At 39.1% G+C, this 18,758-nt stretch overlaps 1 protein-coding gene across 1 annotated transcript; it reads left to right on the top strand.

Moving 5' to 3' along the window:
• Positions 1-12,667: 12,667 nt before the first annotated feature.
• Positions 12,668-14,064, top strand: LOC106089604 (saccharopine dehydrogenase-like oxidoreductase). Its single transcript, XM_059360785.1, has one exon. The coding sequence runs from the start codon at positions 12,736-12,738 to the stop codon at positions 14,014-14,016; it is 1,281 nt and encodes a 426-aa protein (XP_059216768.1). The 5' UTR covers positions 12,668-12,735; the 3' UTR covers positions 14,017-14,064.
• Positions 14,065-18,758: the final 4,694 nt, after the last annotated feature.

Below are 18,758 nucleotides of genomic sequence, written 5' to 3'. Positions count from 1 at the left end.
TGAGAGATCTGCGACAGTCGAGGGTGGTTTTTGTGTTCAGAAATACGTTCTCCAGGGATTTATTGGCTGCCTGGCAGTCTGAAAAGATATTTATGCCAATCAATTTATCTTAGCCATTCCACCACTTCCTTCATTGCAAGGATCTCCGCTTGATACACACTGCAGTGGTCGGGTAACCTTTTCGATATGACCAGTTCTAGATCTATAGAGTACACCCTAAAGCCCACCTGGTCGTTTAGTTTGAAACCATCCATATAGAAGTCTATGTAACTTATGTTACCAGGGATATCGTAGTTCCAATCGGTTCTATCATTAATAGTGGTACAGTAATTTTTATCAAAAAGCGGCTCAGGTAGGGTGTAATCCACACTGCCTGGAACATCGGATATTGTATCAAGGATAACAGTGTCCGTAACCACCACATGACCAATGAGAAAGCTCCCTTAACCTCACGGCAGTAGTCGCTGCAATTTGTCTAGCCACAATGTCCGGAGGCATAGGATGTGGCATTAAATTCAGTGCATCAGATGGTGTCGTCCTCAGTGCGGCTGTAATGCACAAACAAGCCATCCTTTGGATCCGGTTAAGTATTGAGCAGTAGGTGGACTTTTGTATATGTCTTACAACTGCAGTATATACCCAATGGATGACACGCGGTCTAAATTCTCGCCTTTTGCCAATGGCTCTCTTGCAGGTGTATACGGCAAGAGTGGCCTTTCTTGCCCTTTCTAAAATGTTCGATTTGAAGTTCAATTTCCTGTCCAGCAAAACACCCAAGTATTTTGCGCTTTCTGTAAATGGAACATTCTCTTCACCCAAGGAGACAGGTGTCACTATGGGTAGCTTTTATCTCCTGCTGAAAAGAACTACTTTTGACTTGCACGGATTTATACTCAGACCACTTTGCTGTTGCACGTAGAGCTTTCTGAAGTATATCTCTTAGAGTGTTGGGAAACTTTCCCTTACCCGCAATTGCCACGTCATCAGCATACGCGACCACTTTTACACATTTTTCTTCCAGAGACAATAATATATTGTTAATGGCTTTATTCCAAAGTAGAGGAGAGGGGTTCCTCTTCTGACCCATCTTTTTAGATCCACAGATCCCAAGCCTGCCGTAATGCATCTTTTAGTAAGTGAGTTATTAATAAACTTTCTTACGGTAGAGTTGATGCCTAGAAACCCTGAAAGCACCTTCAATGTCAAGAAGTACTGCCATTGTATATTTCTTGACAGCGAGAAAACCCTCTATTTAGCCGACTACGTCGTGAAGGGCTGTTTCAGTAGATTTGCCTTTACTATATGCATGCTGCTGCCGCGACAGGCGATCTCCAGGGATCTTTGCCCTAAGATAGGTTTTTATCAACCTCCCGAGAGTCTTCAGCATAAAGAACGACAGACTAGTAGGACGAAAATCTTTCGCCTTCGTGTGGTAGGGGTTTCCTACCTTCGGAATGAAAATGAACCTCGTGTCCCCCCATCCCACAGGTACATATGACATTCTGATACAAGCAGAGTATATCTCCCTAAGCCAGGGAACCATTCTTTGAGTTCTGGATATACCCCACCGTAATAGGTCTCGAGGACAGAATCTTCCTTAGCCTAGAGGCCTCAGATGTATCCTCCAGTGGGCTGCAGAATTCTACACAGGATTTGTTCTGAGCTTTTCTATGCTCGCCCTTAAAATTTTTTAATTCAGCCCTATAGATGTTCCAATTGTGTGGTGCTCTTGTGGCTTTTGCTCTGTTGAAGAGTTTTCTGCAGTCCTTCCATAGATCAACCAACTCTGGGGTCCACCAACCAGCTCTGAGGTCTAGACCAAAACCTACCAAATGTTCTACAAGCCAAAAATGTGGTATAGTGTGTATTTTAAGACACCGCCGAATATATTTTGAACTCTACAACGTACGAGATGGTCGTTATTCATACAGCCCAATTCGGAAAACTCCCTGCGAATAATGTCCCAGGGAATTAATTTCTCCCTCGAATAAAATCCTCCTATTCTGATTGAATGGGAAGAAGAAACATTTGGGAAGGGGAATTTCGAATTTTCGAAAACAGCTGTTTTGCTTCAACTGTTTTATTTTGGCTAAACATTTGACTGTTATTTTTTGGAAAAAAGAACATAAAATGGAAAAATAAGCAAAAAGATGTTATAAAGGTTACTAAAAAAGTTTACAAACATGTTTAGTATTGCTTTTGTAATGTTCGTTTTAATTTTTGTATTTTAATAGCGCACAATTATGACCTGCAGCTTGTCACCAGCTTGTCTGTGTTGTGAAAACAACTTTCCGTCTTCATCCAACAATCGTTGGCTAAATAAGATGCTTCCAGAGTGGTCTGGTGGACAGATAAATAGATTAATTGTGTCGTGCTGTCCCTGGGCGCATGCGGGCACACATCCTGCATGTTGGCGTTTTGCCTTGCCAAAAGGAGTTAAGGTGGCTGAATCGTAGTATAGAAGTTTGCTTCTACTTCGTCGTCATAAATGCTGTGTTGGTCTGCCTGATACGCCGTTTTATCTAAAGGCCTACTTTTATGGTGGTTGGGACGGCTGCTGGACATAGTGCTACCGAAAAGTGACTTATGAATATATTCTTACACCTGTGGAGTAAATGCTGCCAAATGTGGCACCAAGTATATTTGAATAATTGCCCACGAAGATTCCATTAAGGAACAGGCAGAAGGCTTTTTGCACAACATTGAGTGCCACCCGATTCTTCTTTAAGCTCAATGATAAGGGACATTCTTTTAGTATCCGACTCGGAACGGAGTGCTAATAAAATTGAAAAACTTAAGAAAATCTTCTATGGTGGGTACATGACATATTTAAAATGGGAGAAGCTAACAAAATTTTTACTTGATTTTGATGAAAAAGCGAAAAATAATTTCCATGCATTTTAAATAGTTCGTAAACAATAAGAAATGGTACCATTTTTTTATAAAAACAATAAAATTCAAAATTTTTTAACCTAACACCCTTTCATTTGTTTGGGGGAATTTTTCCCAAGTTAACGTCTCATTCTCCCTTTTATATCGATTCAGAATAGCTACTTTTTTCCCTGGGAGATATTTCCCTTTTTCGAAGTTTGTTTAGAATAAGGCAAAAGGGAATAGGGAAAAAACTCCCAGTAAATTGTTATTCAGAATAGGGGAAAAGGGAATAGAGAATAAACTCACAGGGAATTGTTATTCAGAATAGGGCTGATAGAGGATCTACACAAACCAGTCGTCTGTTTGTTGAAATCATTCTACAGACTTAAGTTCAAAAATGATCTATATCTTGATGTAAAACCCTTTATACTGATCTCCCGATGAGGAATCTTGAGCTCATAAAGACGTATGTATTTCTACCCCAATTTCAACGAACAACCGCGCCGAGTTTGGATAAAGCGATCTCCCAATTTAAGTGTTTGAGCCCAGAAAGGCGCTTTTAGTACCCATTTTCGACATTACATTTATTGTACAATGAATTATGAGTATGATGCTGCCACATATGCCTGTTTTCCGGCTGAAAGCATTGAACGCACAAAACCCGCTTTTCGTGCCCAGATTTACGAAATTTAGAAGAGATCCCTTAACACTCTTACCAGTTAAGGTATATATCAACACCAAATACCACCTGGCACGGGATAGCTGTGAGCAACACAAAGGCTGGAACATTGATGTCCCATCTGTGTGGTGCTCATTGCCGTCACGAGAAGCTTAGCTGCGAGCTACCGGGCGCGTCCACAGGTTGTGGATAGTGGAATGCTATATACGGAGTAGCTTCAATGACAGTTGCGGACAATCAGCGGTATTGAGCGGGGAGTCTCAGTGAGAAGCCGGGCGGCACCGGCTCTTACACAAATACTGAGTGCCTTTAAATAACCAATGGCCACACTGTTCCCGCGGCGATCGGTTCTTTGGACCGGAACGAGCTTGCTCACCTACAGGAACTTGACGAGGATCGCCATCTTCACATGAAAATGTAGCTACAACAACAAGGTATATATCAAAACCTGCGCCCTTTTTCCTGACATGAAGTGAAGTAGTTTTAAGCTATTTCCGGCGGTTTTTCAGTAATGAACTTGGTAGTTATGTAAATGTATGTTGGAAAAACCTACCAAAAATTCAGATCAGCCTACCAACCTACCAAGAAGATAAAAACTTTTAGTTATATATAGCCGCTATATAGACCGATATCCAGACTTAAAGTCTTGAGTCAATAAATTGGTTTTCCTCCGAGTTTTATGAAATTTGGCACAGTGGATTTTAATAGACCCCTACTTATTTCTGTGAAGTGCGGTTCAGATCGGACTATATTTGGATATAATTGCCCTTATACCGACCGCCCGATCTCCCGATATACGGTATTGAGGCCATAAAAGGTAAATTTTTTTTCAGCGGCTGTTCCGAAAGCAGAATATAATACCAACGCTAGGATCGAAGACAAATTCGGGGCGGTCCCGTACAAATGTAGCATCATGAATAAATTTATATGTCATCCGGCCATCGTCATTGTTAGTCCATCTGGTTTCCCACCTATCATTAAAACATTCCAAAAGAAGCCTAATATGCCCATCTGCTAGCTCAGAACCGTAGCGCAGAGGTTAGCATGTCCGCCTTTGACGCTGAACGCCTGGATTCGAATCCTGGCGAGACCATCAGAAAAAATTTTCAGAGGTGGTTTTCCCCTCCTAATGCTGGAAACATTTGTGTGGTACTATACCATGTAAAACTTCTCTCCAAAAGAGGTGTCGCACTGCGGCACGCCGTTCGGACTCGGCTTTAAAAAGGAGGCCGCTTACCATTGAGCTTAAACTTGAAACGGACTGCACTCATAGATATGTAAGAAGTTTGCCCCTGTTCCTTAGTGGAATGTTCGTGGGCAAAATTTGCATTACCCTATACAGAACAGCCATTTATCTCATGAGCAAATCAAGCGGGGATTTGCCAAGTTAAATCTGTAGTACATCTGACGAAACAATACAACACTCAGGCTAGCAAGCCTCCATAGCCATCCTCTGAGAAGAGAAGATCTTTTTACGTCCAAGGACCGCCGCAGCTATTCCATGCTACACAAGTGCTCCACAAATTGCGAAAGCAACAAAAATACCTCCCTATATGGACCGAACGGACCGACAACTAACACCCCTATAACTTCTCAGAACAGGGTTGACCATTCCAGCTACTCGACATCTTTTCCATTACCCGATCCGAATGGACCACAAAATCCATTCTCTCCCAATCCTTGGGCACTCCTCAATCCTGGATTCGGGCACATTTCCACGTATGGGGGAAATATTCTACTTCGACACATCGAGTGAGGATCGCCTCGACAGGTAGGCCTTTAAAAAACTTTTACACATCTGTCCAATCTTTCATGACAGGTTGCAAGTAAGCCGGCCAACACTGCCCACTTTCCAGATTTGGAGGAGTCGCGATCATCTTCTTACTGGAAGCCTGCACGTGCTCAGAACGTTTCCATTAAGACACTAGTACACTCTTCCCAAAAAGTCAAAACATTGTCGCCAGGCTAATACCCTGTTGTCCAGCACGCCGGCACAGTCTATACACCTTGTCTTATGGATCATCCCTATTGTCCTGTTCGAATCTCCTAAAGAAAATTTCCTTGCTCTTAATCAAAAGACAAGATCCTCCACATTGGGGTTTCTGGCCCTTTGAATCGCTTCCTTGGATGCCTGACTGAAGACCCATCACGGGTATACTCCTCGCTCGCCATGTTCAACACGCCAACGTCAAAAGTCAACCACTCGCTTAGCAACTGCCTTGATAGCGATTCTCATAGCCAAGAAAGGTATACCTACAAAACAAGTAAGACTAGTGAGTTTCAACAAGGAGACAAACTATCGTTCGATCTTTTTACTATCCGGCTATGTTATAGAAGGTTATACGAAGAGCGCATGTGATAAGAAATGGTAAACACATGAAGATCGCCTACGTTAATGACATCATAGTTCGATCAAAGCAAGTAGAAATTGCAGTCGTTTGAAAAATTGAATATGAATCTGCTAAATTGGGTCTTGCATTAAATGAAGACAAAAAGCTAAAACCTCATCTACACTGCTCATTAAATCCGGATTTAAGGCTCGCGTCAGCTTATTTCATAAAGGGAAAACAGATGATCGAGCCATTAAATCCGAATTTAAAGAGCAGTGTAAAGAAGGTTTAACGTCAAAGTAAAAACATGAAAATAAGATTTAAGAAGCAAATCCACTTTCCATGGCTGAATTAGTCACTATGGCCACTTTCGATGGACAAAAATCATGCTTTGCAAGACGGATTTAAAAGGGCGGAACAGCTGTTAAAAGCAGGTTTGACGGTATTGAGATGTCAGATTTTTGTTTGCATTTTCTTTGTTATCATCTTCTCTCTCGCATTTTCTCTTTCACCTCATGTACGCACACGTATACACACACGCACACAAATTTTTTTTTGTGTGTGTTGGCAAAACGTCGATCAGCTTGATGGCAAGCAAGATGGCGGATTGCACCATATGATTTGTGATTGTTGTACAAATGAGACCACCTTTAATTGTTTCGCCAAGGATCTTTACGGAGATTATTTCGTAAAGCAATAAAACCATTTTCAATGAGAAATGACCAATTTTCGATGTTATTGCGATCCAAAATTTAAATAGCAACCAAGTAACATTATTTGGTGCTCTCTTGTCAATAATTTCGTAGCAAAACAATGACTAATGCAGAGAAATTGATAAAAAAAAAAACGTTTAATATCACGATAACATGCATGAATTTTATGATAATGTATTTTCTTTTTTTAAACACCTTAAATATTTACTAACAAAATTGCATAGCAAAGTTTAATGATTATCAATGAAAATGACAAGCAAGAAAGAAATCAAGATGTCTGGGTAAGCCAACGACGGCAATCGATATTATTGGCCAAAAACAATTATATGTGGACATGAAAGCGAATTTTTGCTTGAGAACAGCTAACTATTTGCCTTACAGACCTTGTAATTTCTGGGGTAACTTTTGTTCTAATCGTTCATAGAATCCATTGTGGTTCCATCCTCGTTTTTTATTTGTTGCAGTTAAAATTATTTCTTATAACTTCTACAACTAACAGTAAGACCCAAAATTTGACTTTCACCACATTGTTATTATCTTAAAAGGCCTCAAGCCAGCAAAGCTTTGACCCTGAACTTGAGCATTGGTGAACTTATCAGGGTACGCGTATAAGAATGAATTTACTAATCAGCTGATTACCAAAGCAATTCATTGCGTCTTTTATCCCTGCAAACATTTGAGTGTGAAAAATTTTTTAATGGCGGACATTATCGAATTTTCTACTTTTTTTGCCTCTATTAAGTCTTTCGTGGGGATTATATCACCGAATTGCATGTTTTCTCCCGTACCGAGACATTTATAAGACTAAAAAGTGATATCGCCTGCTTTTGTTTTCAACTTTCTTGTGTGCTAATTTAGTGACTCCCGCGGTAGAAAAAGTTTGCAGGGTTAGCCTCTATAAGGTAACAGCAACAAAAATAAGACTAAAAGAGAGGCTAAAAATACAGCCACAATTGAAATTTGAGAGCAGTTGCCCAAAAATGATTGTATGTGTGAGGGAAATTAAAATGCATGTCAAAAATTTTTTTTAAAGCTGGTACCAAAGTGGTTGTTTTATTTACCAGTCTAGCGGATTCGCTAGATTATGAATAAATAACGCTTTAAACTTAAAAGGCCGAAACAGAATAAGGAGGATCGGTTTATATGGGAGCTGTATCAAGCTATTGATCGATTCTGACTATATTAGACACGTATGCTGAAGGTCATGGGAGAAGCCGTTGTACAAAATTTCTTCCAAATCGTATGAGAATGGCGCCCTCTAGAGCAAGATCCCAGATCGGTTTATATGGCAGCTATATCAGGTTATGTACCGATTTGCGCAGTACTTAGCACAGTTATTGGAAGACATAACAAAACACCTCATGCAAACTTTCAGCCACATCGGATGAGAATTGCGAGCTATATTGGCTCAAGCAGTCAAGATCCAAGGACGGTTAATATGACAGCTATACTAGATTATGATCCGATTTGATTCAAACTTAACACAGTTATTCGAAAATTCAGTCAAATCGGACAAAAATTGCGGCCCAACCAACCTACACTAATAAAAAGTATTTGTGCAAAATTTTATGACAGCTAGATCGACTTAAAATGATACGATGATCAAGAGTATATATACTTTACAGGGTCTGAGACGCATATTTCGAGGTGTTACAAACAGAATGACGCAATTAGTATACCCCCATCCTACGGTAGAGGGTATAACTAGAATGTCAATTAGGAAGTGTCTAGAAATTTTACAGCCTAGTGGGAATTTGCGACAACAAATCCACAGGGTTGTACAGTTGATTTCGTTGTTGGGCTAATGACTTTACCTTGTATAATTTGCCTAGAGTTAAAAATTTTAACTATGACGACTAAACACACCATCTACATGTGTCAGCACTGAATGACGCTCACTTTCAAGCGTCAAAGTTGAAATTTTATAACTTTACCGCGTTGCTTTTGTAGGTTTTGTGTGTAGAGTTGCATTTTTGCAACGCGGCACCCAAAATCCCATGGCGAAAGAATTAAATGTGGTGTCATTTGTACAACAACCACAAATCATATGTTGCAATCCGCCATTTTGCCATCATGATGATGGACGTTTTGCCAACACACACAAAGAAATTTGTGTGCGTGTTTGTATACAACATGTGCGTACATAAGCAGAGAATATGCGAGAAAGAAGATGACAATAAAGAGAATGCAAACAAAAACCTAACATCTTAATACCGCCAAACCTGGCCGGCTGTTAACAGCTGTTCGCGTAAAACCGCCTTGCTCAAAAACAAAGCTCAACGCGTTGGGAGCACTGACACACATCCGAAATAATCAAATATAAGCAAAGCAGAAACAATAAGTCATTTTAAATAAAATTTTAAATAAATGTTTCTCGGAATTCATAAATGTGCTTTTATTAAAATCCTAAGAAATTTTGCCAATCCATTCATCATTGAATAATCTAACCGGGAAAATCCGCTTAATGGGTAAATAAAACACCCCTATGTATTATCTTAAAAGGCCACAACCCAACAAAGTTTTGACCCTGAACTTGATCATGGCAGAGCAGTGGTAAACTCATCAGGGTACGTATACAAAAATTAATTTTCTAATCAGCTGATTACCAAACGTATTTATTACGTCTTTAATAGCCTCTATAAAGTAACAGCAACAAATATTAGACTGAATATAGGGATGGTAAAGCAACGAATGAAATTTGAGAGCAATGGCGCAAAAATGATTGTATGAGTGAGAGAAATGTAAATACACATCAAGAAATTGTTTAAAGCTGATACGAAACTTTAACAAACACATGGCGAAAAAAAAATCGGCCACCCTTTTTTGCTGATAAAGTCGGCATTTATGAAAATTAAGCGTTATTATGTACCAAAAAGGGGAAAACAGATATTTTATTCAATAAAGTCGGAAATAATCTCTACTTTTCATGTAACAAAAAATAACAGGAGCTGACACGGTGGTTCCTCCATACTCCATATAAAAAACGTTTACGAAACATTGGCTAAAAATAGGCGGAATAGTAGTACTCTGCTTATAGTGAGGAAAATGGCAAAAAAAAAACAAAGTAGCAACACTTGAAACCATTGCCGGCATCATTGTACCCTAAACCGCTACTGCGGTACAGAGTATTTTAACTTAGTGCATTTGTTTGTATATAGCTCTCATATATATGTTCGTCCGATTTGGTCCATTCGTCCATTCTCTCGAAATTTAGTAATAAGGATTTTCTTATGACTCTCGACATAAGTGAATTTTATAGAAATCAGTTCAGATTTGGATATAGCTCCCATAAATATATATACCCCGATTTTCACTTCTAAAAACACTGCAAACGCGTTTATTTACAAATCTTCCCACAATTATGCGCAAAGCTTTCCTAGAAAACACCACAAGTTGTTTGGTTGTAATCGGTTCAGATTGAGATATACCTCCCATATGTTCGTCCAATATTGAGCAATATTGCAATAATGTGGTCATTTGTCAACCAATTCTCCCAAAATTTGACACCAAGGATTTTTTTATTACTTTCGATATTACAGATGATTTTCATAGAAATCGGTTCAGATTTAGATATAGCTTCCAAAAACATACATACCGCCCTATTTTCACATATAGGGCCGTAGGGTTTATAATTTTGAAAATATTGGCTCGAAATTTGATATGGATTGTTATATAACCCATGACATAATTACCAGGTAATGTACCGTAAACAGCTGAGTGCACATTTTTCTCGCAAAGTTCACTATCTCTCAACGAGTTTTGTGTGCGTATTATAGTTAAGAAACATAACACACAAACAACGAAAAATGGCGCGAACTAGTAACATGCACATAATCAGAGTTGCACTAATATTTTGTTGTTGGGCAACTGCCACTGCCTGCAAATGAATATATCTTGGTATAACTCATCTCAAATCTCCACTGAAGTCCATCAAATTCGGTTCACAATAAAATATAGCTCCTAATTTCCACTTAAAGTGTAGGGTATTATATAGTTAGCACCGCCCGACTTTTGCTTTTCTTTACTTGTTTTTGTATGTTTTATTGGTTTCAATAGTTCTTTTTTTTTATTAATTTCAGAAAGAGTATATAAAATAGAGAAAACGATAAGTGAATATAAAAAAACGTGTTTTGGTATAGAAATAAAAAGATTTGATTGCTGTCAAATTCCGTTCGTGAACAATTACAAATTTCAGCGGCTACTTCGAAAGCAGAATAGAATACCAACCCCAATTGAAGCGAACTTTATATTGACGCAGCGACATGTCGCTACTCGCTTTTTACTCATAGAACTTAGTACCACTTCTACGAAATGTGTTCGCAATTTCTTCATCACCATTTTTTTATAAAGTCTAGTACTGACTTCATTCGCACCGAAAATGCCTATTAAATTATTGCGGAATCCGACAGACTCTTTTCTTTGCCAAAACACTAACAAAAGTCAAATAACAGCATTGAAGCAGGGTTAATTGATGTCCATTTCGTGAGCATTTAATTAAATTGGCAATTAAATGAAGCGATATTTGTATTGGCGCAGCGACGTGTCGCTACAATTTTACTTATAGAACTCAGTACCACTTCTATAGAATGTGTTTTTTCTTCGTCCCCATTTTGTTCGGCCGTAAAGTCGAAGTCAATACTAGGCATAATGCGTTTTGACTGCTTGGTATGCTGATAAAACAAGATTTGTGTGATTATTACTTTCAGTGTAGAAATACTTTCTCACTTTGTTTGTACGTACATATATGACGTATAATAACACAAACAAAACCGACTACGATTATGCATAGATAAGTAAAAACGAAATTAAATTCGACCGAAACGATCATTACATTGATTCCATCGGCCAGTTGCTTTGGAATAAGGATTTCTTAAGGAAGATGTCGAGAAATGACCAAACTTATCGAGAGTTACATATTGGGTTGCCCAAAAAGTAATTACGGATTTTTCATATAGTCGGCGTTGACAAATTTTTTCACAGCTTGTGAATTTGTAATTGCATTCTTTCTTCTGTCAGTTATCAGCTGTTATTTTTAGCTTGCTTTATAAAAAAGTGTAAAAAAGTATATTTAATTAAAGTTCATTCTAAGTTTTATTAAAAATGCATTTACTTTCTTTTAAAAAATCAGCAATTACTTTTTGGGCAACCCAATATATTAAAACGCCTGACAAGAGACTTTTAAGGTAAAATCGATGTCGCTATGTCGCTTTATTTATTAAAAAATATTTGTTGTTAGGCTTATATTGCCCAACCCAAATATTTTTAAGAATGTTATAAGTCACATTGGAAATCAACATGCAAAATGTTAGTTAGAATTATTCACTCCAGGTGCTCAAAAAATCAAACCAGAAAGTCGGTGCTCAACGTCAAGGCAATCAAGAATGTATAAACCTTCCTAAATAGATCCAACCTGGTTCCGCTGCGCCTTATATTACAAAATAATACCCGAGATTGAACTAAGCTGCCAAATACTTTTAAGTTGATGACGTTAGTCCGATTTGACTAATGTTCCTATTTTTCTAAGTAAGATTCGTTTCAGATATCAACAGCTGAATTTTTGGGAATGGCGGCGCTCCAGACAATTGGATCTTTTGTGGGGTTCTTGGGGCTGCGCCGATTCCCTAGATACTTAAGTCCAAAATTTATGGGTCGATTATGAATTGCAACTTAACTATAGTTGCGTTGCCAGGTGAGTAAACGATGAAATAGAAATAAATATACGATTGGACAGTTTTGTTAGTTTCAATCTACATTAGATTAGGACATTTCTATAACAAATTTGCCCGTTGGCAATGCAACTGAAGTTAAATTAAATGAAATCCATAATCGAACCATTAATGTCAATGGTTTCGAATGACCACTTTCCATGTTAAGACATTTGAAGACTTCCAATATCTCTGTGATCAAATGAATTCTTTATAGAGTTTTGTATTGTGTGATGTGTTACAAACGAACAAATGCTCCTGCTCTGCTCCCCAACAAATGATAGGGGTACGATTATGTGTTCAATCGTAAACAAGATACGCTCGAATGCGATACCACTCTCATACCAACTCATTTAGAAATATTGATGTCATTTTCATTTGCATTCCTCGCTTCCACTGGAAAGGTTGTCGTCAGTGCCATACAAGAGATCATTATGGCGAACCGATTGGATGTTATCATATTTGGAGCGTCTGGATTTACCGGCAAGTATGCAGTTTATGAAGCTGTCTCCGTTTTGGGCGATCTAAAATGGGGCATTGCTGGACGTAACCGTGAAAAATTGGAGGCTGTTCTCGAAGAGATGGGTTCCAAGGCAAATAGAAATTTACGAGACACTCCCATTACTATTGCCAGTGTGGAGAATGAGCAATCCTTGCTGGAGATGGCTAAACGTTGCCGTGTTTTGGTGAATTGCTGTGGTCCCTATCGATTTTATGGAGAGCCTGTAATACGAGCGTGCCTTGAGGCTGGTACACATCATGTGGATGTCAGCGGAGAAACACAATTCATGGAATCTATGCAGCTCAAGTATCATGCCCAAGCCCAGGAGCGTAATGTTTATATGATATCCGCCTGTGGTTTTGATTCTATACCCGCTGAAATGGGTATTGTGTATGCAGAAAAGAATTTCGATGGTGTGGTCAATTCTGTGGAGGCCTATGTGAAAACCTATGCGAGAGGAGGACGAGCAGCAGGAGGTGGCATTCATTATGGCACCTGGGCTAGCGCAATACATGCAATTGCCAATTGGAAAGAAATTCGTGACATTCGGCGGGAATTGTTTAAAACAAATGTACCACGTAGCTATCCAATTATTAAAAGACGTCGTCCACTTTCCTATTCTGATGTGGTGAAGGGTGTATGCTTGCCATTTCCGGGTCCCGATGAATCGGTGGTTATGCGTTCGCAGCGCTACCTCTACGAGCATAAGAAAAAACGACCTGTACAAATGCATGCCTACCTCACCTTTAAATCGTACATTGTTGCAGGTATATTAGCTCTGGGTGCACTCTTTCTAGGTTTGATGATGCAATTTTCTTTTGGACGTCGTTGGCTTTTAAAATACCCAAAACTCTTCACATTTGGCGCTGTATCACACGAAGGACCATCTGAAGAAGCCATGGAGAGGACCTACTTTAGTACGACCATAAAAGCAATGGGATGGCCTAAATCTAGTGTTTCAGGTGCATCAAATGAGCCCAGCGGACCACCAACCAAATCGTTAACCATTAAAGTGACTGGTCCAAATCCTGGCTATGGTGCAACAAATGTAGCATTGCTGTGTACCGCTAAAATAATCTTGAAAGAAAGTGATAAAATGCCTGGAACTGGCGGTGTAATACCACCAGGCGCTGCCTTTGCTGAGACTAGTTTAATTAGTGAATTGGAAAAACACGAACATGGTTTGAAATTTGAGATTTTATCGAACAAATAAAGCTGCCAAAGCAATTTTGTAATCAAACATAGAAGTTTGTTTATTGTATATGAACAGTGCAGTTGTTTTTGTAGATAAACAAATATTTGGGTACCAAGGTTGGTATTTTGTGCCTCTTCTTCTTTTATAAAACCCTTATAAAAACAATTGTGATATGTAATACTTGCGATACTAAAATAGCCATAATTAAACACTCAAATACACCTGTATATTGGAATATATAAACTTGGATGAAAATTCACTATAAAGTTCTTTGCTTAAGGTCAGTGTTTCTCGTGCGTACATTTTTATAGCCTCCATCGTACACATTGATAAAGAATTTGAACTTCGCACATGGACTGGTTGGTGGTGCATGTGAATATAGATAAAGGAGAATTATCTAAGAACATGCCGCAAGCAGAATTCTGCTCTCAATGGCAAGCAGTTTACGTCGTTTGCAGTTTCTAAGTATGCATTATTTCCATTCACGTGAAGGAAACTATGGCGTAAAGCACGTATATAGGGTTTCGGCAGTCGTAGCTTCCAATATATGTGTATTTTTTTTTTCTTTTCTTCTTGCTGTAAATTTTATTTTTTTTTTTCAGCACAGTTGCTTTCTGTGAAGAATAATAAAATAATTACCGACACCTATAAGCTTGTCATTTACTGTAAAATTTTGTGAGCACAAACATTTCTCTGTTATTCCAATCCTCATACATTAAGCTGAGTATTCTGTTCAGCTTTTCAGGCGGAATACTGTCAAACTCCGTATAAATAAAAAACGTTGGCTAAAAATAGGCGAAAAAAAAGTACTCCGCTTAAATCCCGTTAACACTGCTCTTTAAATCCAGGTTTAATAGCTCGATCATCTGTTTCCCCTTTATAAAATCAACTAGTGAGAGCATTAAATCCGGATTTCATGGTGACACAATTAAAGGTGCAAAGAAATTTGTGTGCGTGTGTGTTTACGTGTGCGTAAACGAGCATAGAATATGCGAGAATCAAGATAACAAAGAGAATGCAAACAAAAATCTGACATCCTAATGCCGTCAAACCTGGTCGACTGTTGACAGCTGTTCGCGTGAGACCACCTTATTAAATCCGCCTTGTCCGGATTTAAAGAGCAGTGTAAACTCGGTTTAATAGTGAGGAAAATGGCAAAAAAATTTGATAGTGGCAACACTTGAAACTATTGGCGGAATCATTTTTGCTTGTTTTATTGGTTTCAGTGATTCGCATTTCTTTATTTATTTGAGAAAAAGTATATAAAACAGAGAAAACAATAAGGTAAAAATGAAGAAACGCGTTTTGAAATGAAAACAAAAACAATTGATTGCTGTCAAATTTCGCTCTCGAAACAATAAAAAATTTCAGCGGCTATTCCGAAAGCAGAATAGAATACCAACCCCAAGAAAATTATTTTCTACCAAAACTTAAGAAAAATCCTACCAAGCCCGACAAAAACCTACCAAATGTTGTACAAGCCAACACCGAATAGTCATCGATTTTTCATTCCATTTGCATCACATCAAATAATGTATTTTGCGTCCTATAAACTAACATTTTAGATCGTCGTAATATTCATAGATGACCTTGCCATGTCCGTCAGCCTGTTTGTTACAATCACTCTACGACCTATAAAAATAATACGCATAGTTCAAAGATGGTCAAAATCTTGATATAGCTCCCTATACCCCGATCTCTTGATAGTAATTTTTGAGTTCATAAAAGTCATATTTTTTCCCCGTTTTTCATGGACAACCGTGTCGACTTTGCATAGGCATTTACATTTTCGCCGTAACAGTGAGTTGCATGACTCCTCAACATCAGAGTATGGCCCAGATTTGAACATATATGCATGTAAGCAGTGAACGCATAAATGCCGTATTTCTTATACAGAATTTACGATATTTGGAACAGATCCCTTACCAGATACAGTCAATATCAGAATTTACTATATTATCCCCCTTGACTTCCATGATTTTATTCTGCACTCTTAACGAATAGACAGAAAGAGCAGGGACTGAAATAATTTCGAGTTATCCCCGCCAATTCTGCTCGGACTACCAGTGCGAGGGTCGGGGGTTCGAATTCCGTCTGTCAACACTGTGGTATCACAATACACTTTAATCCCATGGCAGCCGGTTGTACGTACCGGATTGACCCGATCAATTACTTCACATCGGCAAGGGCTGCCGCCTCTGTGTACCATACACTGCTACAACAACAATACACTTAAAATTGTGATAACGTAAAGGGATTCTGTAAAGGACATCCACTCTTACCTAACCTAAAATTTGCAGATTTTATCAGATTATGGTGACATATAAAAAATCAATTCACACTTAATTTTGTGCAAATCGGTCTTAAAATGTACCACCAGAAAACCGGACTATTCATATATTGAGAGTTATATCCTAATCTGATCCGATTTTGACAAGACATAGAAGAAAATATTCTGTAAAAATTTCAAGTGTCATATAAGAATCAAAAAAGCTAAGTTTTGTGAGGATCGGTGGATAAATGACCACATAGATGCAATATTAGCTAAAATCGGACTGACATAAATGTATATGAGAGCTATATGCAAATTTGAACCGACTACAAGCAAATTTCATACACAAAGTAGTCGTCATAGAAGAACACGATGTTCAAAATTTGATGAAGGTCGGTTGGCAAATGAGCTTGCAAAGGTTCTAGGAGTGAAAATTTGTCGACACAATATATGAGAGCTATGTCTAAACCTGAACCAATTTCTTGAAAATTCACCAGTAATCTCAAGACTCATAATGCCAAATTTCGTGAGGATCAGTTGACAAATGACCAAATCATTGCAATATTAGTCCCAATCGGGCGATCATATATATGGGAGCTATATCTAAATCTGAACCGAAAGAACCGAATTTCAAGAAAATCTGATCAAAAATGCGATCTGTAGTTTAATGTTAATCCATGGCAGCCGGTTGTAAGCACCGTATTGAAATAATTGATGGAATCCTCGTCGGACTATGCGCATCACATTTCATGGCATGCTCTCCTAGGTAACGACCAACGGGGCTTAGGATGCTTCCATTAGGATAACGAGGAGGTGTAGCACGTATCCTGGCAAGCCGTAATTTCTTTGGGATCAGACCCCCTCTCCATAATTTTCACCATGGGCCGAGCACCCGTGTTCATAAGCTCTGAGCGCCGGACGTTTATCAATCAGAAGAAGGCTGATTGGGCTGGCTTAAGAGAGTACATCAATCGCCGCTTCAGTGAACTGGCACCTCTCGAATGTGCTAGTTGCCGAGAGGAAATTCCGAGACATCATAAGCGCAGCAGCATTTCGCTTTATACCAGCCGGTCGCATACCCTAAGATCGTCCCAATTTCCCGACGCAGGCAGTGGTACTAGCAGAAGAGCGTGATGGGATTCGTTGTACGTTGTACCCCACTAATCCCAGAATCAGCTAAACGAATATAAGCGGAATTTGTGGCTGGAACACTTGGAGCAATGTAACTTAGGCAACGGTTTAGGAAAGCTGTTTTCTACTGTAAAGTCATTCTCGAACCCCGGAACACCGGATGACAGGACCTCAGTCACTTTTGGCGACGTAACCGTGACTGATCTGAAAAGGTGCGTCTGGTTGTTCAACCGCCAATCTTCATTGTCAATTATCAATATTGTGCATCCCGAGAGTGACAGGGCAAGGAGGAGAGCCATTCGCTCTTCGTAGTCTCCGAGCTGATGGACAGCCATAACAATTTACCATGGGCGAAGTTACGAATGTCATCCGTGGCGTCAAATTACCCAAGACGTTGGGCCCCGATAGAATCTCTACATTGAGAGAGGAGAATTTCCATTCGCCGAGCATTAGCATGGATTTCATAGCACAACAACAGCTTTGCATGCCATCACCGCACACACTGGCCGTGGCTTTAATCATCCCAGGCCATGTGATAGGACGGTCCTCGTGGCACTGGACCTATCGAAGGTATTCGATACGGTCAGCCATGCCAAACTATTGGGTTGCCCAAAAAGTAATTGCGGATTTTTTAAAAGAAAGTAAATGCATTTTTAATAAAACTTAGAATGAACTTTAATCAAATATACTTTTTTTTACACTTTTTTTTCTAAAGCAAGCTAAAAGTAACAGCTGATAACTGACAGAAGAAAGAATGCAATTACAGAGTCACAAGCTGTGAAAAAATTTGTCAACGCCGACTATATGAAAAATCCGCAATTACTTCTTGGGCAACCCAATATTTGAGGACATCGCCAACACGTCCCTCTAGCCTGGGTCGGTAATTATCTGTGTGGTCGCCAGTCATTTGTAGAATTTAGGGATAAGAAGTCGAAGCACCGTAGAGTGAAACAGGGAGTTCCCCAAGGCGGGGTTATATCTCCGGCACTGTTTAACCTCTACCTATCCTCCGTGCGTGAGGTTGAGCGCTACATAATAGAACCTATAGATGAAGCGGCATATATATTTATTTCAAGCTGGTCTAAACAATATTCATGTAGATCTTATGCTAAAAGGGATAAGATGAAGAGGTCGGTATGGGGAAACAGATTTTCAAATGTTACTATGTTGCAGCTCCGACTCCAGAAGAAGAGCTAATACTCGCCAGATCACCAGGTGAGAAGGTATTCCTGCAGGTAGGTGTGGTGCTTCCTTTTATTGTTGTCATAGGTTAAGTAGTTTCTTTTTCTGTTTCGGACAAGATATACCACTTTTCTTTTTGTTTTTTGAGACTGGCATGAAAATTTTTTCCTGTGGG

The sequence above is a fragment of the Stomoxys calcitrans genome, chromosome 1 (genome assembly GCF_963082655.1).
Source record: "Stomoxys calcitrans chromosome 1, idStoCalc2.1, whole genome shotgun sequence".
NCBI lineage: Eukaryota > Metazoa > Arthropoda > Insecta > Diptera > Muscidae > Stomoxys > Stomoxys calcitrans.
Note: the sequence above shows the minus strand (reverse complement) of the source record. Positions and strands in the feature narration are given on the sequence as shown.